The sequence below is a fragment of the Aspergillus steynii genome (assembly GCF_002849105.1).
Source record: "Aspergillus steynii IBT 23096 chromosome Unknown P170scaffold_9, whole genome shotgun sequence".
Lineage (NCBI taxonomy): Eukaryota > Fungi > Ascomycota > Eurotiomycetes > Eurotiales > Aspergillaceae > Aspergillus > Aspergillus steynii.
Window position 1 is genome coordinate 1,183,410 of NW_020194406.1, and position 24,088 is coordinate 1,207,497.

Here is a 24,088-nt window from a genome sequence, read left to right on the forward strand (position 1 = left end):
ACCCCACGGGGAAGAAATCCAACGCGTCCTGTCCATTGGAAGATCCTTCGAAAGCGGACGACTTCGTCCGTTGGTTCGGACTGGTGGGGCCGCTCTTATAGTAGGCCGTATTCCGGTCTCAACAAGAGAGCAAGAAAAGTGACGCACTTGGAGTTCCGTTACTCCACAGATCCTAAGGCAGAGGTTTCCGTCCAGATGAACTAGGAGGGGTTGGACACCTGGCGCTAGGAAGAGGATAGTCACCGTGGCTCTTTAAAGTCGACCATATTATCCTGATCTGAGCACTAGAAATCTCCTAGATACTGATGATTTAATTATCAAAATATTTCACAAGAACTCTTTTCCTAGTTGTCACCCCCCTCACAACCCTAGGTGAAAATGGGCTCTCACCAAAACAGTATCCGATGGGCGAACCCAACCCTCCCGGACAGCGTCTTCAAGATGTTTGACATGCACGGCAAAGTCGTCGTCATAACCGGCGGTTCGGGGGGCATTGGCTACCAGATCGCCCGTTCCCTGGCCGAAGCAGGCGCCGACGTTGCCCTCTGGTACCACAAATCTCCCGAGGCTATCAAGCTGGCAGCCACCATTGCCAAGGACTTCGGGGTCCGCGCAAAGGCGTACAAGTGCTCGGTGCAGAACTTTGACGAGGTAGTTTTCCACCCTCTGGCATGTGTACCCATTGCTAGACTAACTGCGATATCGCATCATAGGTCCAAGCAGCAACCAACGACGTGGTACGAGACTTTGGCGGACTCAATGTCATGATTGCAAATGCCGGGGTTCCATCGAAAGCAGGCGGGCTTGACGACCGTCTCGAAGACTGGAATCGCGTGGTAGACATCGACTTCTCCGGGGCGTACTACTGTGCGCGAGTGGCTGGCGAAATATTCAGGAAGCAAGGCTCGGGCAATATGATCTTCACAGCATCGATGTCAGGCCATGCGGTTAATATTCCCCAACAACAGGTACGACACACCGAAACCGTGTACTATCTCATACTAATCAGATACAGGCCTGTTACAATGCCTGCAAAGCTGGTGTCATTCACCTGGCAAAGTCGCTGGCCGTCGAATGGGCAGCGTTTGCCCGGGTCAACTGCGTTAGTCCGGGATACATTGACACGCCGATTAGTGGAGACTGCTCTTTCGAGATGAAAGAAGAGTGGTATAGTTTGACTCCTCTGCGCCGGGACGCTGATCCACGCGAGTTGAAGGGTGTCTATCTCTACCTGGCCAGTGATGCCAGTACTTATACAACGGGTGCTGATATTGTGGTGGATGGCGGCTACACTTGTCGATAGAGCGATAATGATCAGGAGCTCCGTGTGCCGGATCGCTGGAAATGGAGTGATAGAGTAGTGATGCTAAACACGTATTATGATCGAGTATGATATCAAATACTTACCAAACTGTGCTAGTAGACAATAGTTAAGTGTATCAGGTTTCGTAACATGGATTCCGTGCGATTTGATTGCATTGGTAGTAACAACGTAATTTATGTCCCATTTATGGAGTACATTGGATTAGGCAATTGCAAACATGATTCGTTAGGTCCATAGATAGGGCAATGGAAACATCCAAGTTGGATGAAGAGGTGTTGATAGTGTCATAGTTCCCGGGGGCATGTCAGACCTCACGGCCTAGGTTTCTACTCCGGTGGAGTGGGGTGTGAAACTGGCGTCAAATAGCCGGACGGGTGAAGAGTCCGTGGAAGCTTGGCTGGTCTCAACTACCTTCCTGGGATATGTGGAGCGACAAAAGACATCTGGTCCAGACGCGATGCTGTGTCGATAGATCGGGGGTATGTGAAAAAGCGGGGCATCCTCAATCCTCTCCTAGGACTTAGACCCCTTCAATGAAAGTGAAAGGAGCCGCCAATGAGATAGAGGGCCCTGTATGGAGGCATAATGGTCGAAACAAGTCATTAGATATTTCATGACGAATCTTCATCTTGTTCTTCTTCTTCTTCGCGCAGCTGGTCTACGAAGGCGCGCATAATTGATTCCAGGCCCTCGTTGCGGCGGGCAAGCAGCATCACATCGGAAACGTTGATGGTGGAGCGGCCGGCATGTCTAAATCGGGTAAAACCGAGGATGTCAGCCAACGTGATACAAGAATTGAAGAAACAGCGGCCCATCACGCCAAGAATACATGGGATTCGAATTCAGAATCCCATATTCAGATGTTCTCTTCCTTGATGGTGGAGCCGTTACAGCACGGAAGATGCACTTACTTGGCGAACGATTCCAGATCCTGGCTCACAGTTTCTATTGAAAACACGCGGTCAGCATAAGAACCACAAGGGCCCTCCGATGATGCAGTCTGCGCAGTGCATAAAGGTGCAGTCGCGTAGATTCAACATTCTACGTAGGGAGCGATGCTCATACCTATTTGAGCCCAGACCATCTCGGTGAGAGCACCAATGAATTGAGGCGTCGCGTTGACGCCCAGCTTGATGGTTTCCTCATCGACAATCTTCCCGATAGAGAACCACAGTGCCGATTTCAAGCGCTGGGGCCAGTGGATGTGGTTAGCGATTGAGTACGGAATTGAGGATGCTATTATACATAGATATCGCACTTACCTCTTCAAGTCCTACTTCTTCTACGTTCTGATCCATTTTTGATGACAGGAAATAGATAATGGATGAGGATCCAGACGTTTAATGCGAATGAAGCGACATGAACTGAGCGATAGCTGGGCGTGTCCTCAGCACATCGCGTCGACGGAGACGCGCGCATGCACGTGACTATCCGCCGCGGCAGCTTCCGGAAGGATGGTTTATCCGGGGCCGCGACGCTAACCCGTAAACGGCCTTTCCAGGTACGATCAACTTTCGACGACAGAAAAGAACAACCTGAAAACTCCCCAGCAAGGAGCTCTTGACTGAAAAGTCAAGCTAGATAAGTCTCCGATCAGATTCCCTACTACCGTCCGACTTTTCTCCTCGTATAGCACCAAAAACCCTCCAGCCGACCTCATCCGCTCGTCCCGTTCCTTCTCCGGACTAGACGTTATTCTTCTACTCCACTCTCCACCGAATTATTCCCTCAACCTACGCTACAGGGCTCGGAGTGTTTTTTTTCTCGCAGAGAAAACGACGGAGTAACCTCCTTCACTCTCCTCCCTCTCACTTCCTTCTCCCTCATCAATCAAAACTCCTCCCACCCCTCCACAAGATGTCCACCACACCCACCACCGACCCCAGCGACGTGGTCGCCGACGCGATCAACGACTTCTTCGGCCAACTCTACTCCTTCTGCGAGACCCTGTTCGGCCGATTCTTCAAGAACCTGTACACCTCGTTCGCCGACGTGTCCGTGAACCGCTGGACGAAGGTCATCCTCTCCGTGGTCGGCTACATCATCGTGCGTCCGTACATCGAGAAACTGTTCGCCCGCATGCACGAGAAAGACCGCAAGAAGCAGCAGGAGAAGGAGCGCGCGGCGAGGGAGGCCCGCGAGGGCAAGTCGGCCAAGGTGTCTGCGAATGCCCTCCGAGGGGGCGGCGGCGGCGACACCGGCGGGAAGGTCCTGGGCGAGGTCGAGAACACGGACGACGAGATTGAGGACGGAGAGGAGGACTTTGCGACGGCGAGTGGGGTGCCCGAGTGGGGGAAGAATGCGCGCAAGAGGCAGAAGAAGCACATGAAGAACTTGGAGAAGGAGGCGGAGCAGCGCACGCACAACTTGTCGGAGGATCAGCTGATGGAGTTGTTGGATTGGAGTGACTCGGAGGGTGAGGAGAAGACGAAGGGCGAGGAAAAGAAGGCGGAATGAAGGGAATGATTGAATGAGGTTTTTGTTTTCATGGGGTCTTGTTCTGGTCCTGCTACGACCAGTTGTGCCTTGCGAGGATGGGTTTGGGGCAATACATATTTCTTTTAATCATTGTATCTTTAATGCTTGTATTAGTCACTCCGGTGGTGGTCTTCTCTGTGTTCCCTCCCATGCATTTAACGATGGTGATGTTGAAATCTGTCGTTTCAAAGCTTGTATCAGTTGCGGGCTCAAAATTAATATCTTCCAACGAGAAAACCGAAGCTCAACGAAATAAGTAGTAAAGGATAGAGTAAAGGTATCACTGGAATATCTCCACAGCATGTATTTTGTGTAGCTCATGTCTATGCCTCGTCAAAGTATCATACCCCCAACTCGAATGTTTCAACACAAAATCCACCTTCTGGAGATTCTCGGGACAAAATTAATAGTGTCGTCTTTAATGCAGCCTCCTAAGGGCTTCAATCATAATCTTTACGTCAGGTACGTTCATCACACCAACGGCATCCACGATCTCCTCCTGCAAGCTTGGCTCGCAGGTCAGGAACCGCTCAATCAATTCCCCGTCCACAAAGCGATATGGCTCCTTAGACTCCCGGACCATGTTGCGGAATCCTCGGAATTCATTGAACGGCAGGTCTCCAAACGACTCAAGCTTGCTGGCCATGGTGGCTTGTAGGCGCATGAGGAAGTCTTGATGCTCAGGGTTGATAATAGCGAAGAGATAAATAGAACCCTCGACCTATTTTATATACGTTAGACGTTGGCCTCAACAGTACATGTGAATGAAAGATCACTTACGGTTCCCAAAAAGGCTCGTGGGGTAACAGTTACGCTCGCCAATTGTTGAATGTTGACGGGCCTGATACGATTGACCATCTCCCCCAAGGATATTTCACCAGTCACTTCTAGGCGACGTTTGTCGTCCTCTTCGACGCCGCTAAGGTTGCGACGAAGAACGATAAGGTTTCCTTCTGCATCGCTTTCCAGGAACGTGTCCTGACCGATGCAGGCAACACACGTGGCCCACACTGTCTGGAAGTGGCGAGCAACCTCCGTCAACGTATCAGGTAGACCGTTTTCGCCTTCTTTATATTCGACCAGACAAACACTCTTCATAAGATCCGAGACAACAATCAGATTGTCCGTTACAGTAACATCGACCGGGGCAGTCGACGTCCGATAACTAGCTAGTTTTTCAAGCTTGGCCGCTCCGAAGTTGTTGCTGACAACGTCATAGATAACAACCTTTTGAGTGTTAGTACCTGAGATGATTCTTTTTCAAACGCACTGAAAGACTTACCGTTTTCACAAGCGCAGCCACAATCTTTGTGCCGAGCATAGCCAACGCGCGACACGCTCCCTTGACAGGAAGTTCGGCCACCGTAGTTAGCTTACGACCATTGTCGACTTCAAAGATGAGAATCCGTCCTCGGATAGTGTCCTCCTCTTCGCCATCCATGTATGTCGTTCCCACAATGAATCGATCCTTAAATGTATCCCGGCCATGTTCGTCTTTGCCAGCAGGGAACTCAGCGCGAATGACACTTTCGACTAGTTCCTCTGGCCTGAGATCGTACCGATCCAGAGGCCGGAAAAGAATCTCATCGGCGAGGACAAACTGGCTTTTAACCATCTCCACTCCGTCTTCTAGCTTGCGCTCGATGGTCCCAATACCGAAGGCCTTCTCCGGTGGAGAGTACGCAACTCGGCGCGCAGTTGCACCAATTGGAAGGGTCTGAATTTGCGTCGTCCTCTCCTTGTCGACCAACGCAATTTTCAGGTCCTGGGACGTAGCAACGGCGATCGATCCGGGGTATGCCTCGGAGTTGAAATGGCATATACGAGAGGCCCCCTCGGAGTTAACTGCAGAGTATATGATGCGGCCTTCAGAGCCATAGATCAGGCTTGGGTTCTCGCATGTCGCAAACACATTGTACAGCCCATCGCCTCTGGGCAGCCTCTTGAATGTCGGCTGTTCTGATCCAAGAATTAGTTTGTTCACACCCGTTAGAGAGTAGTCTGTGGTGTTAAAGGAGTAGGTGATAACGCTGCCATCAGCCATGGAAATGAAGAGCGTTGGCGGGCTATCGACAAGCACATTTGTGATGAGTACTGATCGTGGAAAAGCTTCACCCTCGGGCCCAAGAGACGTGGTATGTAGTTGCGTCAAACCTTGTAGCTTCAGAACCGAGACCTGCGCTTGTTGAGGGAATGCGACAATGCAGACCTCCGTCGGAGATGAAGGAACCGTGACGCCCGAAATCTGATTATCGGCGCCGAAATCCTTCTGCGTGATGACTTGGACCTCGTTCCGAATATCCAGCGCGGTGACGAAAATTCCACCAATAACCAAGACCATTGTGTCCTCATTCGCCGAGGCAGCAGTGATCACTGCGTTATTCGGTGGAGTCCACTCGTGTACGACCATGCCACCCTCCACATCGGCAATGAGAACCCTCTGCTCCGTGACCTGCAATATACGGCCTCCAGGGAGGTTGGCAGCAAGAAGGGTATTTTCCGCCAAGCTGAGCCCCAGAAACTGTTCCAGTTCCTCGACTTCACCATCGGCACTAAATCGGAACACTCGCGTTTCATCCACAAACGTGACAAGAAGCGTATCCAGAAACTCTCCGCTTGTGCCAACCTGCAAGCCCCACAGGTCGGTGATATGCTCCATGTCACCCAAGACACCCAATTCCTCCATCCCGACTCCGCTGCGCACACTTCGAAGGGTTCCATCATCGAAAGCGCCCGAGCCAGTCACTATTCGAGCCTGACCAGATGAGAACTCATGAGTATGGCTGTCGCTGGTGCGGTTCCCAAGGTCCATTATCGTAAAGTCCAGGATGGGGGCAATATTCGATAAGGTCTGGATGACTTCGAACGAGCCATTGCCTATACGAAGAACTTGGGAGTCTCCCTGATGCGATGCCACAAATATCACACCGCCACCGAGATAAACCAGCGCCGACGCCCTGGATGTCTTCCCCAAGAGATCGAGTTTCCAATCCTGCACTTCATTGTTCGAGTCCAAGACGAGCATCAGGAAGAACAATCTTCCGTAGTCATCAGCCAACAACCAGCGCTGGCTATCGACTTGCTCCCAAGCCACGAACATTGTGGCTTCATCTAACAACCGCGATATGATCTCGTTATTGTCGTCATCGATGTATTTGATAGACATTTCCCCAAGAATGAGAAGACCGCCTGTTACCTGTCAGTGCTCAACACATTCACAAAAGGCCCAAAGCACAAGTAGAAGGAAACAACCCACCTAACGGCGCAGGGACCGGGATAAGATGAGAAGCTCCCAAGTCCAGCTCCTGCACGAAATCCTCCACATGAGCCAGGGTCGCATCTGCGCTCGTGCTCGTCGTAGCAGGAGTATATTCCAACTCGCGGACCTTCATCTTCACCTTCTTTTCATTATCCTCGTACAGCAGCGCCAAACGCGGCGGGCCGGACTGCACATGCAAGAATGCCGACGAGCGCACGAAAAGCTCGTCGATTCGAGCCGTGGTCATCTCGCCCAATTCTCCCACCTTGGGAGCGTTCGGGCCGGAGGGCATCGCCGGCGCCCGGCCCCTCCGTCTAGGCGGCAGCTGCACAATCGGAACCACGGCCACTAATCCCTCATAGATTTCCAGTGTCATGAACCGGCCGCTCGGGTCCACCAAGCATCGGTTCCCCGTTTGCGATTCCCGCGACGACGGGTCCGAAATGTCGACGTAGTTCCGTTCCGTCCGAACCTGCTGCTTCGAGGCGTCCCATGATAATGTGAAATATGAGTAGCGATCGGTACCGACGAAGAGGTGGTCCGTAGGTGAGTCGGCGGGCTTGGAGAGGCCGGTCAACATCGTTACTCGGGCATTGACGGCGCATGACGCGGCGAGGCTTAAGCCATCGGGGGTGAGGGTGTAGAATTCGAGTCGATTCGCTTTCGCGACAACGAGCGATTCCTCCTCGGGGTCGAGGAAGTTCAGCTTCAAGGCGTGGCGGATGCTACTCGCCCGGTGAATTGGCACGACGTAGGCCATTTTGGAGAATGGAACACGGGTCTAACCGTGGAGCTCAGTCGAGTGGAGAGCTGTGTGCAGTAGAGACTGCAACCGGGATTAGGACCCTGCGAGATTGAAAATTATGGGCCGATGGAAAACGGAGGGAGATTCGGGACATCGATTCACGTTCGCTGCAAGCCAGGAAGGGACATGTTATTGCAGCGGGGATGCGGGAAGAAGAAGCGAGTGACGGAGCAGCTTCTGCCAAGACCCGCATGACGATTGCCGCCGTTAACTCCGGGTCTTTACCCCGAGGAGCTTCATCATGTCTAAAGGATCCGTCTATTGCTTCTAAATACAAACACATGCTCTAATTACAAAAATAAACAAAATACCCCGAAAGTATATACACGTCCAACACATATTCTGTCTTATATTTGCCCTTCGTTTTTTTTCTCTCTTTTTTTTTCCCCCTTTTCGCTTCATTTTCAATCAATATATATCCTCCATCTGGCCTTCATAAGCGACCATCACTGCAGCGAAGAGACAATCGCCTCAATCTCGCTGGCAACATCATTCACCAGCTGGTGAACCTCTTCTTCCGCAAGAAGTCCTCCCTCGACACGAACACCAAAGCCGATCGTATCAGTCTTGGGATCGGGTCCAATATCAATGTAGACATTGTCACTGGGAAGGAGAGAGGTGTCCAATTCCGACACCGAAGTAGTCTCCAATCCAGCCAAAGGCTCGACGGGGATAAAGTCCGTAGGAACGCCGATGCGAAGCGGCAGGAAGAGATCGCCGTTATCGGTCAGCTCCTTTTCGGGAGTGGCATCGTCGACTGACGGCATTGCGTTCTGCATCCAGAGTAGATTGACCCAGGCGTTGAAGAGAGGAGTTCCGGTCTGCTCAGCACCAGCCCATCGGAGAACGTCCCAAAGAGAGCTCTGCTCAAAGGAAACACGCTCCGCGAGAGAGGCTTGGACGGCCTGTGCCTTGTCCAAGAGGCTTGAATCAGAGACTGCGTCGGAGACAGTGAATGGGTTGACATTGAGACAAGGTCCGGTGAGTTTCTCGATATCGGTGAACGAGGCGGATCGGCCGGTTTGATACAGACCCATAGTCGGGCTGTTGACGCCCGTCATGCGCGCGAGGCAGCGAGCGACGGCAAGCAAGACCACGGTCTGTAGACTGATTCCTGCCGAACGGCACAAAGTCTCGAGCTGGGATACATTCTTGACCTTCTCCCAGGCCCCAACGAACACTTGATCGGGAAGCTGACTTCCATTTCGCTCTGCAGCATTCTTGATGACAGTGCGCTCACCAGAACCGATGGCGGAAGTCCAGTATGTCTTTTCGTCAAGATCACGAAGGGAGCGGACCGAGAAGTCGACAAAGGACGCGAAATCGGAGTTAGTCTCCAATGGCTGACCGCGATAGATGCTCTCAAGTTCAGACACGAACATGGGCATGGTCCACGCGTCGTAGGCGGCATGGTTCACAAGGACAAGAATTCCGTCCCGATCGCTGGCCTTCAAGAGACGAAGACGCACAGGCGGGACAAATAGAGAAGATGGGTTCAATGCTTCCTCCTTTGCCTGAGCCTGGGCTGCCTCGGTGATGGTTGCCGATGAATTGATCACCTTGAAGGTTTTGGCATCTCGGACGGCCTCTTTCATGATGACTTGGACAGCCTCGGAAGATGAGATGGCTGCGAAGCAAGTTCGAAGGACTGGGTGTCTTTGACGGAGCTGATACCAGGCGTCCTCGAGCTTTGTCGTGTCGATACGTTCCGAGCTGAAGTAGGGCCATGCAGGCTCAAACAGCTTCCTTCCAGACCTCAACCAGCTGACAAGATGATAGAATTGACCGCCGAGACAAGGCAAAATCGTTTCGATAGCCTCTTTCTGAAGTCCAAGCTTCTCAACAACCACCTCTTCTGTACGCTCGTAATTCGCGATAAGGGGCCCTTGGGGCTTCACGGTCTGCTCCTCCATGGGCCGCACGCGCTGACTTATACCACGCAGGGTATTTCCTTGAAGAATGTCAGCCACGCCGGTCCTAACTCCCTTCGATCGACAAATAGAGGCAATGCGAATAGCCGACAGCGAATCCAGGCCAATGCTGAAGATGCTAGTGTTTGGTTTGATGTTGTCCACGGAAAGTCCAGCAACCTCTGCAAGTACAGATTGCACAATGGCTTCGTGCGGAGGTGCTTCGGAATCCTCGACAGACTCTTCTTGGGGCTTGGACACAGACAGTCTCAACGGCAATTCGCCCAGCCGTTCAGGCAGGACGGTTGCACATCTTGTAGGATGCTCAATGATATCTCGGAAGACGGAACCGAATTCAGCCATGAAGTCATCGAGGTTTTGTTGCGACAAGTGCTGTCCGTTGCATGACGCTCTGGCGACAATTCCATCTTTGCTGTGATCGACCTCGACATTCAATTTGTACTCAGCCTGCGCAGCATATTCCTCTGTCTCATAGGGCTTCCAAATCTCTTGGGTCTCCAAGATACCACCAGCAAAGTCTGCACTCTTCTGGAAAACGAAAAGTGTATCGAAGAGAGAAGTTGATGTCAGTTCGTTAGCTTGTCTCAATGAGTTCTGGACGACTCGTAGTGGCGCATGCTGATAGACTTGAGCATCTGCGGTCAGCTGCTGCAATCGAGACGCCATTGCCTTGTTACTCAAAAATTTGGGCTCGAAAGTGACTCTTTGTGCGACCGTGTTGAACAAGGGACCAAGGGTTCGCTCGGCTCCTGGTGTCGGTAGAGAGCGACCGGCCAGAACCTGTCCAAATGCAACATCACGCTTTCCGAGAACACGGGCGAGAACCTTGGCGTATGCCAAGAGAGCAATGCTCTGAACAGTGACTTCCATACTCTTGCAAGATTCAATGATTGTAGGCAGGTCAAGGTCGACGCGGTGTTCCGAGAGGAACATGCGATCGGAAGCCTGATCGGAAGGCAGCTGAGGAACTTCAACGGCCTCGTATCCTAGCAGCTTCTCAGTCCAGAACTTGCATGAGTCTTCTTGTCCATTCAAAATGTGTTCCACTGTTTCTGAGAATTGCGGCCTCTCGCGCTGAGTGTCACCGCTGTATCCCATTGCGAGATCTTCGAAGAAGAAAGGCAGCGATGCACCGTCATAAAGGGCGTGATGCATAACGACCACCAAAAGCTTTCCTTCCGGCTGATCGACCAAAACTGTTCGGATCGGCGGGATTTCAAACGAAGATTCCTCTGCGAACGAAAAGAGCGCACTGACCTCCGAAAGAGCATCAGCGTCAGAAGGAAGACTGATCTCCTTCCACTCGAAAGGAGGCTGTGTATGGACAGCTCCGATCCATGAGTGTCCGAGCTCCGCAATCAGATGGAAGGAAGTGCGCAGGATATCGTTACTCAGAATGACATTAGAGACGGCGTTCTTCAATTTGGCAATGTCCACAGAGTCAGCGAGTCTGACCGGATGGGGATGGACATAGACTTGACCGGCAGAGCCAAGAGTCTGAGTGATCATTCCTGATTGCAAAGGGGTACACTCGAAAACTGCCGAAACCGAATCATTCTCTCCAAGGAGCCGAACATGCTTCTGGTAGACGTCGGCTGGGATTGCGGCTCTCTTGGTTCCATTTGCGCCATTTGTCAGAGTTTGCCCATCACCAGAGGTTACGTCGACGTGTTGAGCCAAGGCACCGACACAAGAAAAGCGCATAACATCAGAAGAAGACGCGTTGAGTCCAGCCTCCCGCAACCTTCGTGAAAATTGGATAGCAGTGACGGAATCAATACCGAGGCTGATGAAGGAAGCTCCTTTAGTGACATCCGTCAAAGACAGACCGCAGAAGTCCTTGGTCATTTCGCGGATTTTAGTTTCCGTAGCAGACCATGTCGTCTCGTCCCACTGGGTAGCCGGGGATCGAGATCCAGTTCCTTCGGACTGGGGAAGGTTGAAGTTGTCCAACGAGAGGATTTCACCAGATACGACGCTAGATAGAACAGCATCCATCTTCTCAAGGAATTCCTCGCCATTGTAGGCAGCGCTGAAAATGGATGAGAATGCACAGTTCAGGTTGACACTGTCCGTGGAGCTGTTGGCCTCGACTTCAACAGCCAGAGGATATTCCGCGGGCATTTGACTGTCCAACTCTCGCCAGATGTTGTGCTGAGAAGGCGTTGTCGCTCGAATGTATGAGAAAAGACAATCGAACAAAGGCGTTTCGGACTTAAGCCAGCGCTGCATGTGTCTCAGAGAGGTGTGCTGGAACTCGAGCGATCTCACTGTCGATTTCTGAACCCGTTCAACGACTTCAGTAACGGTGGTCAGGTCGTTAGTATTAAGGCGGCCAGGGATGGTCGTAATGCAGGGAAGAATAACAGAATCAGCCCCAGGAACAGCGACCGCTCGGCCAGAGAGAACAAGACCGTAAGTCACATCGGAAACCCCAACGGCATCGGCCAGCAGAAGGCCGAAAATGGCTTGCACCAAGGATGGAACAGTCGTCTGGAGGCTGGCTGACCGGCGTTCTAGGTCAGAAAGCTTATTGCCGAGCGTTCTTGAAACGAACTGCGGATGCTCTAGGAAGTTGAAATCGGTGCGGAAAAGGGTTGGTCGGCAACCACCCAGATACTCTGTCCAGTGCTTCTTTGCCTTTTCTGTATCCTGAGTGTAGACGTGCTCGATGAACGCCGCTGGTGCACCTCTCTGCGGAACGGGGGCCTTGACGTATTGTGCTGCGACGTCCTCTAGCAACATCGAGAAGGATTCACCATCGTAAAGAGCGTGGTGAATGGAAATGAAGAGGGCCAATGGCTGGTTAGTACTTGAAGACTTGGCCAGATGGAATCGCACTGGGGGAACCGTAGAGATATTCGTGATAATGTCACGGGAAATCTGTGCTTGCTGTACTCTGAGCTTCTCGGTGGATTCATCCAAGCTCTCATACGTGTCTTCTTCCCAACGGACTTCATGAGAGTCGGCTGAGAACACCACCTGAACAACCTCTTTCTCCAGAGGAGAGAATGAAGTTCTCATGATCTCATTGTCCCTGGCGACAGTTTGCCATGCGGACCTCAGCTGGGCAGTGTCAACATTATCTTCAAGCCGAAGAACAATGTGGTTGATGTAGAGCTGATCGCCTTCGTTGTTGATCGAGCGTGCCACAAGTCCCTCCTGAAGTGGCAGACAAGGTCTGATAGATGCCACAGTTGACAGTTCTACACCCGTCGGAGCGTTCTGGCGGTACGATGATTCCATATCTGCGAGGTTTTGACGCAGCTTGGACACAACAGCCTCTGAGTTAGACGAAGAGGAGGTTCTGGGTAAATGGGCGAGTTGCTCGATGACGGGGTTACTCATTACGAGGGCAACAGTGGCGGCGTATCCGATTTTCCGCAGCTTGATAGATAGGCCTATGGCGCTTAGACTGTCGAGGCCAACTTCGAAGATGTTTGTCAGAGGTCCAATGGCCGAGGAGTCAATGGAAATAACGGAGCATATTTCCTTGACCACGGCCTCTTCGTCGGCAGTGAGGGGTCGAGTGTTGGCTGTGCCGTCGATGCTTCCTGCGTTGTTTCCTTGAAGCACAGCAGCAAGGGGGAGACCGAAGAACAATGCATGCAGGTCCTTCAAGTTGGCCTTTCCAGACATTGGTGCCAGTGGAATATATGTTATGGGCAAGATCAGTTCGGGGACCATGTATCCCGGCAACTTCTTCTTGCAGATTTCCTGCAATTCCTTGCCCAGTGTTGCGAAATCAGATTGAACGAACGCGACTTCGCCGCCCTTTTGACGTTGACGAGCGTCCGATCGTGCAATGAAGGAGATGAGCTGTACTCTGCTTAGACCAGGATGCTTAGCCACACTTGTAACGACATCGACTCCAACAGTGGAGGATGATCGAAGTACTTCGGAAACTTCGCCAAGTTCCAATCTTTGTCCACGAATCTTGGTCTGGTCATCACCACGACCGAGGTATTCCACCGAATCATCAAACATCAATCGTCCAATATCACCGGTTCGATACATTCTTTCGCCGTTCGGACCGGTGGTGAAGCCTGTTGCATCTGGTCTGTTGAGGTATCCCTTGGCGACGAGATCACCAGTAAAGCAAAGCTCACCAGTTTGACCCTTGAGCGCATACGTCTGAGTACCAGGGACAAAAACATGGCAAACACAGGCCGTCAACGGAGGTCCGATGTTTCGCAAGTTGGTGTCACGGCCCACGTGGGCGAATGTGCAGCCGATAGTCACCTCAGTTGGGCCGTACGCGTTGGCCAGGGCGATATGTGAAGTGGCCCACGCATCCAATACCTTTTGAGAGATCTTTTCACCTCCAACACTCATGTACACCAACTTAGGACAATGCTCTGGGAGGATGTTTGCCTGATCAACCAGGGAAGGAACAAAACTTGCGTGGGTGATTTCCCATTTTCCAAGAGTCACCTGCAGATCGTCGAGGATCATGGTTCGGGGAGCTGTCACAGTGGCCATTCCCTGGCGCCAGGGGAAGAACATCTCCACCAGGTGAGGATCGAAGGCCCGGCTAGCTTGTGCAAGATGTCTGCCAGTGCCACCCAGTGTAAGCGTTCTGGGTGCAGCCTTAACAATGAAGTCTGTGAATGACTCGATGAATGAAGAAAGATTGGCCCTGGTGACCATGACGCCTTTAGGCTTGCCCGTAGACCCAGAGGTAAACAAAAGGTACGACAGATCATCCGGATGGGATTGGTAGTCGCGATCCTCAGCGGGCATTGGCGCTACCAACTTTTGGTATTCCGGATCGTCCGTACGGTAGATCTGACAAGTTTCAGGGATGCGGGAAAACGACGCCGAGAACGTTGATTCGGTGAAAACAAGAGGGCAATCACCATCCTCGATCAAAAAGGCCTTTCGATCAGCCGGAAGACCTTCATCAATGGGCAGATAGGTATTTCCGGATTTGAAGATACCGATGATGACGGGGTATGAGGGAATGTTGCGTCCACAGCAGACCGCAATCATTCTGTTCTTGTGACCGAACGAGGCAATGAAAGCGGCAACGCGGTTAGCCTCAGCGTTCAGCGTGCCGTATGTCATGATCTCCTTCTCGATACCGCTCGGAGCTATGTTAGTGGCCACCTCAACGGCGGTCCACTCTGGGTGTTCTCTGGCATTGAGCTCCAACCAATACGTCGGGCTGGTATAGATCGAGTTTGCCACCAGGTCAGTGACCGGCCGATTAGACACAGAGCGCAGGTTTGCCGTAACATGGTTGCCAAGGTTTGACACCTGCTCATCAGGGAACTGAAGCATCGCGCTAACCAGAGCATCGATTTGACGGACGAAGAGTGACAACTGATGCTTGTTCATCAGAGCAATGTCTGAAGATGCTTCTAAGACAAGAGAACCATCTGCACGCTGGAAAACATTCATGGCCATGGGGTGCTCGACATGCAAGCCAATTTGATCCTCAAGCTCTTGCCAGGTCTGGGGCTGCGAGCTCTTGGTTTCGTCGCCTGCCACGTGGAAATTGAAGACTGCTGGGTACAAAGGCTCTCCTCGGGGACGGTTGAGCATTTTGCGAACGTCGCGAGCGTGGATGTGGCGGTGCTTCCATGATTGAACGGAAAGTCGGTGCTGTTCGGCCAGGAGCTCTCGTACAGTTCCTTGAGGGTGGAAGGGGATCGGCACAACAGATATCAATGGACCAACATTGTCTTCGAGATCGGCATGGAGAACACGGTCGGAGAGGGTCTCTGCAAAGACAGTAGCCGGGATGCTCAGGTAGCCGACAGAGACAAATCCCCATGCTGCTCTGATGATGGAAGCAATGGACGACACGCCCAGTTGAGCAGCGGCAGCTTGTAGCTTTGAGACGGGCTCTGAAAGCACACATTCTTCTGCAATGAATCTGTGTTCCTGGACCTCGCCTGGCTGTAGTCTGATTCCAGTAAGATCAGGCCACACTGGCACTTCCAACCCAGAGAACTTTTCTAATTCGGATGCCCAGAAGCTGCGAGTGTCTTTGCTTTTCTGCTCTGTGGGAAGAGTGATGGAAAGAGCGTCACTGAGCTGGTGTCTCGAAGGTGGCTTATAGGCGTAGGCTGAACGTACGTCATCCATGATCAGACCAAGCGAAGGCCCGTCATGAATGGAATGGTGTATCGTCAGGAACATGGTTCTTTCATCTCCTTTGTCGAGTACAGTCACAGCCCATGGGGGACTCTTGAAGTAGTTGCTCTGGTGCTTTTGCATAAGTTGTTCAATACGGGTGTCCCGCAGCTCGACCCAATTTTGCTCGTTGCATTCGAGATGTTGCCAGTCAACATCGGGGAGCTTGTACATCAATTGCAACATGGAGAAGTCGGAATTCTGTTGTTTAGCGCCAATATCAACTTCAGCCACAGGAATAAATCCAGTTCTCAATGCCTCGGTCTTTTGGCAAACAGAAAACCAGGCTTGCTTAAGTCTGTTGATATCCAGGGACTGATCGAGAGAGAAGAAATGGTTGCTCCAGTACATGTTGTATGTTCCCATAGTCTCACTGAGCAGACTCTCTTGGATAGTGGTTGCTCGCACAGTGGAAAATTCGTCCTGCACCTTGGCAGAAACCACGTCGTGCCAGGCACTATTGAAGGCATTCAGATCAAATGTCTCTTGGGTAGCCTTAGATGCATCGGCAGTAGAGGCCAATTTGATAAGATCTTGAACAGTGACACAGTTAAGAACCTCCACAACCGAGATCTGGTGGCCGGCTTCCTTCAATCTGGAAGCGAGACGAATGGCACGGATAGAATCAATACCCAAGCTGCCCAACCGACTAGCCTTCGTAATAATGGATGGTGAGATATCAGCGAGCAATGCTATCATGTTAACAATGTTTGCTGCTGCTGCCGCGTCGGCCGGATCTTCAGATGACTGATCAATAGCACCGTTTTCGGGATTCAGGTCGCCGTCCCATTTGTCAATGTCAACTTCGGCATATGCTGTTTGGAGTGCCCGACGATCGGTCTTAGCGGATGGAGTTCTCGGGATGTTCTTTACCACTAGATAAACGGAAGGAATCATGTGGTCTGGCAAGGTAGCCTGTGCCTGGTCACTAGCAGAGCGAGCAACCTCGAGGGATTTGTCGTTCAGAATAAGAAGCTGCCCTTCGTCTTCAGGGCCTGCAGCACCTGGCGCAGAGAGGAAAGAAACAACCACCTTGGAAGGCCTATCGGGACGGCTGAGAATGAGTGTCTCGATATTCTCGATAAGAGGGTGGCAGTCGCCGAGAGAGAAGCTGATCTCACTCAGCTCAACTCGAATACCACCAAGTTTGACCAGATCATCGACACGGTTGATATACTCAAGGGAACCATCCGCAAGCATGCGAACCAAATCACCGGTGTAATACAAAATTTGTCCGGCTTCCTCGTTCCAGACGTACTTGGCTTTGGTGACATCGTCTTGGTTGAGATAACCAGGGGAAAGCTGCGGCCCGCCCAAGGCCAGCTCTCCCACCGCATTCTTCATCACCATCCGCTGGTTCTTGGTCACAAATACAGAAACTGTGTCCATCGGCCATCCGATGTTTGCACTCTTAACATTCTTGTGCTCGTTTCCAAATTCTCTGACAGTGGAGACAATAGTGACTTCGGCTGGACCGTACGTGTTGAAAGCTCGCATATCGGTACCCCAGTCGTCGGCAACAGGTTGGGTCAATTTTTCACCAATCATTGTGATGACCTTGAGTGTCTCGCAGCTCTTCCTAGGTATACCAGCTGAGAACGCGGGGGTGAGATGAGCATGTGTCGCTTTCGTTAAGTTCGCAAGCTTGGGGAATGATCCCAGCATGATTTCTCTCGAGGCAGAGATCAGAACACCTCCCAAGCCCCAGGTGTAGAAGAAGTCCTGGATGGACACATCAAAGGTGTACTGCGAGAACTGCATACATCGAACGGTGCTACCATCGGCGTTTTGCGGAATGTCTTTGAATAGAGATTTCATACTTGAAACGGCAGCGGAATGCTTGATCGGCACGCCCTTTGGTGCTCCTGTTGTACCGCTGGTCCAGATCAGATATGCCATACTATCTGGGTTGCTTCTTTGCTTCGTGTTGTTTCGCTTCAGTCCATTGGCTTCAGAAGGGCTCTTTTGGCTAAATTGGTGAACATCCACCACGTCAACACCGGCGGGAATGCAGCCTTCGGGCTGTGCACCATCGTTGGAGGAGACCAGAAGGACCTTAGAGTCAGTTCGTGCTATAAGGTCATGGCGACGTTGCGCAGGGGAAAGGGTGTCAATGGGGCACCAAGCTCCTCCCGCTTTCAAAATTCCCAGAATGGCCACGTACAACGCAGGGCTTTTCTCGATGCAGATAGGCACCGGTGTGTTCGTCAGAGGGCCATAAGCTTGAAGAAGATGCTCTGCGAGGTCGTCGGCAATCGCGTTAAGCTGAGCATAAGTCCACGTTATGTTAAGAGGGCTGTGTTCATCATCCAAATCACCCTTGAAAATCAAGGCCAGATCATCGGGGTGAGATTCCGCATGATCTTCGAATCTAGTATGGATCAAGGCACCTTCTAATACTTCATCAACAACCTTGGCACCGGGGTTGAACGAGGACTTGAGTTCAGGCTGAGTGTGCGACGATGCATCCTGGTAGTTCCCATCTGGACTTCCAAGAATGTATGCCACAATATCGGCCATCGACTTCAACATGGCTTCGGCTGCCTTCGAATCAAGATGGGCATCGTTGAAGCTAGCACGGAAGGTCAAAGAGGAGTCGGCACCGGGCCAAACCTCGATCATTACCGCAAAGTCGTTGGCCATCGGTGGGTGGTCGATAGAACTCCAGATCCCACTTGAACTGGATCCAGCGTTGAAATCTTGGTAGGCCAAGAGTGTGTCGTATGGAAGGCGGCCATCGGCTGTCACTAGTGAGCCCAAACGAGGTTGGAGGTGCGATAGTGTTTGCGCATTCAACGCCGTTAGGTGGCGAGTGACCGATTTATTTGTCCAGACTCCTTGAGACTCCTGCTTGACTTGGTTGACGGCCAAGCGAATAGGAACAGTTGTGAAGGTAGGGCCGATGCAGATTTCCGACTCTGGATCAAGTCGCCCAGACACAACGCTACCCATGACGACATCCTGGTCAGGAGTACCTGTGTAAGCAAGCAAGACCGAGCCCCAAGCAGCTTGAAGTACGGCCAGAGGAGTCGAGCCGATGCTCTTGGATTGTTTCTTCAGGTCGTCGCAACTTGTGGAGGCAACGATTTCCACCCGATCTGTTGTCTTGGTTGACAGAGCTCGATAGGGAGTGACTGACGGAAATACGACGGGCGAGTACTGGTCAAGATGGTTCGACCAAAACTGAGAGGTCGCGTCATGGTCGGCGCTAAAGTGGTGCTTGACAATGTGCTCAAGTGACGTCCGCTTGGCCACCTGCTTGCCGGCATAAACGGAAGAAACGTCCTCAAGGAGAAGCTCCAGTGAGCCTCCGTCAAAGATTCCGTGGAACATACTCAGTATAATGAGTGTTCGGTCTGCTGACTTAACCAAAGACAGCTTCCAAGGTGGCGTGCTTAAATTGATGGTGTCCTCTGCATTTCGCAACGCCTTGTTCAATATTTCTTCTTCACCTGAACTTGCAACGGCAGGGGCATCATAAACACTCCAATCCGATTCAGGTACCGCCTGGTTATCAAGGAGGCACTGAGCGAATGGAGCCATGTCGTCATCAAGCCAGCAGAAGACGGTTCGGAAAGAGTCATAATTAGCAACTGTAGTTTGCCATGCGGTCTTAATGCGCTCAATGTCAATCTCTGGCTCAAGGGGGAGAACGGAGTGGTAAATATAAGATCGAGTTGCGAAGGACTTATCAGCGGAGCTACGCAAAAAGCTTGCCAGCATACCAGACTGTGTTGCCGTGGTGGGTAAGACACTTTGGATATTCTCTGGTGTCAAACCAAGACGCTCTGCACATGTCTGGATATTCCGGTCCGAGAAGGATTGCAAGTTCTCACGAAGGGTCTGATCGGCGGATTGAATACCATTGGCCGAAGCATTTCCGTTTAGTTGACGGCGCTCAAGGATAATCGACACCAGTCCCTTTGGAGTCCCCGATTGCAGGACATCGGCAACTGCTAAGCCCTCGATGGAATGATCTCTAAGCTTCTGCAGCAGTCTCATGGCTCCAAGACTATCGATCCCAAGAGAGTAGAGGTCAGCTCCAGCCTTGACATTGGAGCTGTCTTCTTCGGTCGTCTCCGAAATAAGCTGAATCACAAGATCCTGTGTCGACGTGACGTCTTGGTTATCTGTTGCTTCCCAGTCGTCTGACGTGCCGTTCGACAGTGCAGATTTCGGGGAACCGTAAATTTGGAGGCCGCTCTGTTCACCTTGCTGCAGCTTGGCGGCGATTGCCTTGCGATCGACCTTGCCGGAGCTAGATCTGGGAAGTGAATCGAAAAAGGTGTAGGCGGACGGGCACATATAGGAGGACAGATGCCGCTGCGCTGTTTCTTGCGCTTCGCGCAAGATGTCTTGTTTTTTCGCCTCGCTAGCGCCAGGTGCGACCAGGCATGCAACGATCTGCTCGCTGCCTTGTACGTTGTTGTCCCGCTTGGACACCACCGTGACAATTTCTGTAACATCTGCAACCGTCGCAACAACCGATTCCACTTCACTGAGTTCGAGGCGCCGACCGCTGATTTTCACCTGGTCAGAGGTGATACGGCCCAGGAATTCAATGACCTGCGAGCCGGTTTCATCCCAGACAATACGAGCCATGTCACCGGTGCGATAGAGGTAGCCAAACTCGGAGCTGTGAACAAAGGACTTAGCGGTCTCCTTTGGCCGATTCAAGTAGCCCTTGCTAACTTGAGGCCCTCCTATCGCTAGTTCACCGGTGAGACCCGCCGGAACAGCCTTGGGTTCGTGGCTGTTGGGATCCAAAACAAACATAGCGCAGGTGGGCAGCTCCTTGCCGATGATAGAGCCACGGATGGAGTAGCCGAACGGAGCAAGGAAGGTGCAATTGATGGCTCCCTCGGTAGGCCCGTAGGCGTTGACCAGCATTCTCGAAGCACCATCGGGATTGGGCTGAGCTGCGAAATTCTCAATCACCGTTCGGTTGAGTTTCTCACCCATCGTCCAGAGTGATTCAAGGGTCGTCAGGCGGGATGGCCTAAGAAGTGCAGCCAAACTGGGTGTTGCCATCATGACCGTAGCTCTTGCCTCGCTGATCGTTGTTTCCAGGTCTGTCAACGTCAGGCTGCGGTCTGCAGAGCAAAGAGTTGCACCGCAGCTCAAGGTCACAAAGATCTCCATGAGCGACGGGTCGAAGGTCGGAGACGCGAATTGGAACCATCTGAAGTCTCCGATGGCGTTTCCAGGGAGAGGAATAGTTGTGGCGTGGGAGTGAATAGAGCAGGCCCCGGCCAAGTGGCTGACTTGGACACCTTTGGGCTTTCCGGTCGAGCCACTGGTAAACAGAAGATAAGCAGTCTGATCGCTCTGAATATCCAATTCGCGTAGCTGGTCATCTGAAGCGGGCGTCAGAACCTGATCACCACGCAACTGCTTCCACCCGGTCACCTCCGCCACATCAACCCAGGAGTATTGCACCTCCTGATTTGCGTCGGCTTGCCAAGGGCAAGAGGAGGGCTCAGGGCTGTTTCCAAGGATGATTGGAGAGTTAATGTCTTCGAGAATTTCCAGCACTCTCTGAGCAGGCGCATCCTGGGGGATCGGGGAGAATGCGCAACCCGCCTTGAGGATACCAAGATACGAGATATAGAGCTCGGGGGATGTTGTCATATAAACAGGAATAATGCGTCCATAGTCTGCGGAGTTGCTACTGGCCAGACAGGCTCTGATATGGGTAGCCAGTTTGGAAGCAGCGTTATCCAAAGCAGCGTATGTAAGAATACTGTGTTCCGCATCGGATGTCGACGAGGGTAAGGAGTGCACAAAGTCGAGTGCGATGGCATTAGGCTTTCTACGGGCCCAGCCCTCGAAAGCGGCATGAAGAAGGGATCGCTGGGAGCTGCTGGGCCCAGCATCCCCATTCTGTTCAGAATCTATTGATGGGGGTATCGTAAGAGATGGGAAATTAATTATCGATAGCTCGGGTTGGGGCGTCTCGAGTGAGAGGAATGTTGAAGAGCTCGCCAGGCAAGCTGCCAGTGCGTTCAACACCTGCTGTACTGCTTGGTCGGGGATAAGTCGCTTCGGGTAGGTGAAACTGATAGCGAGCGCGCTGTTGTTGGTAGTGGGTTTAATGCGCAGTTTGAAATGCTATTACGGGTCAGTGAGGTTGTGCCAGGTGCGGCGCAGGAGATACCAACATTTTCTTGGACACTAGAGAGGTTCTTCTCGCCATTCTCAGGTTCGGAATTGGCTCCCAAGTCCAAAGAGAACTGGATTTCATCCTTGTTGTAAAGTCTCTCATCGACGTGGCGAATTGTGCAGGTACTCAGGTCGCCCGGTCGCTGGGCCGACTCTGACCAAAACACAGAGGCACAAACCACGTCGCGCACGGGCTCCGACACCGCTTCCAGGGTCGGATAACGGGAGAGAAGGTACGCGACGTCCTCGAGCCCGGTGAAATTCGAAATAAAGCGGGCGTATCCCTGGATGAGGTCGTTGGCGACATCCTGGCCGTCTGCGCTGCAGAGAAGCTCCGCCAAGGGACTATTCGCCACCACATCACCCAGCGATCTGTCCACGGCATAGGGATCGATAGTATCCAGGGCCGGGAATTTAGTCACAGGGAGAATGTCTGCATGCTGGGCGCCGTTGGCTTGTGGCTGCGAATTCGGGCTCACCAAGGCCGCGGAGCTTCGGTGCCCCTCATTGCTCGGAATTGTGCCTGCCATCGGTTTAGTCATGGATTACTGCGGGGTCACGTACCGGAGACAGCGAAGTCGTCGTGCTCAACAGCAGCGTTCTGCGCCTGAACGTAGTCAAAAAGGAATGGACGTCGCTGTCGACGGAGGAGGAGAGAAATGCTGAAGATTAAAGATCTTTCTGCAGGGGCGCGCAAACCCACGCCTTTTTCTTCAACGATGGGCGTGCCGAGACGATCCAGTCATCGTCATTCGAGGTGGACCCCGAAGGTCCCATAGCAGAGTCATTGGACACAGGGTGGCACGGTGGAGCAGAACACCTGAGCTACCGCGGTAGTAAGAAAATGCTAGTGATTGTGATGTGCGGTTGGCAGGTTTTCACAGTGTCTCTGTAGCGCGCGCGGGAGCCGCGAATCAGGAGTCAGACGACTTCCAGGACCGTCGGGTACGAAGTGGGGCGCTCCGGCCTCTCATTTCTCCGGTCTTCGGCCACGTTTTATCTGATTAGATCATCTGATTAGATTGATACCGTCATAACGTGTACCGCGGCTACCGTACGCCCTCCTGACGGTATCGTATTTCGGTCCGTTTCGCGCTCCGAATCCTGACCGGCAAAAATACTCTCGGGGCTGGTTATTTTCAAATGACAGAACGGCGGAATATCGATCGCGTTGCTTGCGGTTGTAACCGACACATCGGGAGTCCCTTTCCATGAATCATTCGTGAGGGTCCTTTTATTCTTTGATTTTATTTCATTTTTTTTTTCTTTTCTTTTTCTTGCCTTCATTTTTTTTTCACTGTCCCAAGCCCTTCCTTCACATAAATCTACTACCAACCATAATCCCCATCCATAACCAGATTACCCGAGGCACGAATTCTTTTCGGCAACACCTACGATAAATGCCCAGAATACTAAGCCAGCCATAGATTAAATTCGTGGACGGCGCCATTCTTGGCTATGCAAGCGTCTTCGGGTGAGCCTTTTGCCTACAATAGCCTCCGTCTTTGTCGGGTTTCGTCCGCTGAATCCTGAACCAGCTGGCGACTTGCAAGACTCCACAAACTCCATACTACGGAGCATGTCTCACTTCGCCACCGGTTGGAGTTCTTGGAGAATTGTCAGGGCTTCGGGTGCAAACCCGTAGTATCGATGAGCAACTAAATCCCGGAACAGATTGATAACAAGTTTTTTGAAGGGAATCCCGCTTTCAGATCACCACAAAATTATCTGATCCGTAGTGGAGCGCTGAGACATTCCTTTCACCATGGAGTTGAATCCTGAAATTGGTACCCCTCCGCGACCCGTTTACCAGAGCCCATGCCTACAAGTCTATAAGATCGATGCCATAAGTCGCCGACACGCCGGGATCCCAATCCCTTGGTTTGCCAAGCCATATATCTAAGCCGATCCTTGTAGCTTGCAGTAATCCGCACCGACCCCGAGTGACAGATAGAGCACCCACTTTTACCTGGAAAATCGCCCGTAGC

The 24,088-nt window shown here is 52.1% G+C and overlaps 5 protein-coding genes across 5 annotated transcripts; 2 read left to right on the plus strand and 3 right to left on the minus strand.

Moving 5' to 3' along the window:
* Positions 1 to 378: 378 nt before the first annotated feature.
* On the plus strand, positions 379 to 1,303 carry P170DRAFT_450593 (SDR family oxidoreductase; the record flags this gene model as incomplete). Its single annotated transcript, XM_024851136.1, has 3 exons — positions 379 to 651; positions 714 to 968; positions 1,016 to 1,303. The coding sequence occupies 3 exons, from the start codon at positions 379 to 381 to the stop codon at positions 1,301 to 1,303; spliced, it is 816 nt and encodes a 271-aa protein (XP_024699813.1).
* Positions 1,304 to 1,484: 181 nt separating this feature from the next.
* On the minus strand, positions 1,485 to 2,679 carry P170DRAFT_468172 (CENP-S family protein). Its single transcript, XM_024852538.1, has 4 exons — positions 2,587 to 2,679; positions 2,390 to 2,513; positions 2,236 to 2,269; positions 1,485 to 2,074 (listed from the first exon to the last, which is right to left on the minus strand). Exons 1-4 carry the CDS (start codon positions 2,620 to 2,622, stop codon positions 1,936 to 1,938), a joined length of 333 nt encoding a protein of 110 aa, XP_024699814.1. The 5' UTR covers positions 2,623 to 2,679; the 3' UTR covers positions 1,485 to 1,935.
* A 168-nt stretch (positions 2,680 to 2,847) lies between these two features.
* On the plus strand, positions 2,848 to 4,027 carry P170DRAFT_440780 (uncharacterized protein). The gene has a single exon (XM_024850160.1). The coding sequence runs from the start codon at positions 3,182 to 3,184 to the stop codon at positions 3,779 to 3,781; it is 600 nt and encodes a 199-aa protein (XP_024699815.1). The 5' UTR covers positions 2,848 to 3,181; the 3' UTR covers positions 3,782 to 4,027.
* Positions 4,028 to 4,217: 190 nt separating this feature from the next.
* On the minus strand, positions 4,218 to 7,821 carry P170DRAFT_392818 (DDB1/RSE1 family protein; the record flags this gene model as incomplete). Its single annotated transcript, XM_024845995.1, has 4 exons — positions 4,218 to 4,523; positions 4,583 to 5,029; positions 5,085 to 6,991; positions 7,059 to 7,821. The coding sequence occupies 4 exons, from the start codon at positions 7,819 to 7,821 to the stop codon at positions 4,221 to 4,223; spliced, it is 3,420 nt and encodes a 1,139-aa protein (XP_024699816.1).
* Positions 7,822 to 8,126: 305 nt separating this feature from the next.
* Positions 8,127 to 22,966, minus strand: sidC (nonribosomal siderophore peptide synthase SidC). Its single transcript, XM_024845996.1, has 2 exons — positions 22,100 to 22,966; positions 8,127 to 22,049 (listed from the first exon to the last, which is right to left on the minus strand). Exons 1-2 carry the CDS (start codon positions 22,640 to 22,642, stop codon positions 8,313 to 8,315), a joined length of 14,280 nt encoding a protein of 4,759 aa, XP_024699817.1. The 5' UTR covers positions 22,643 to 22,966; the 3' UTR covers positions 8,127 to 8,312.
* Between the last annotated feature and the right edge of the window lie 1,122 nt (positions 22,967 to 24,088).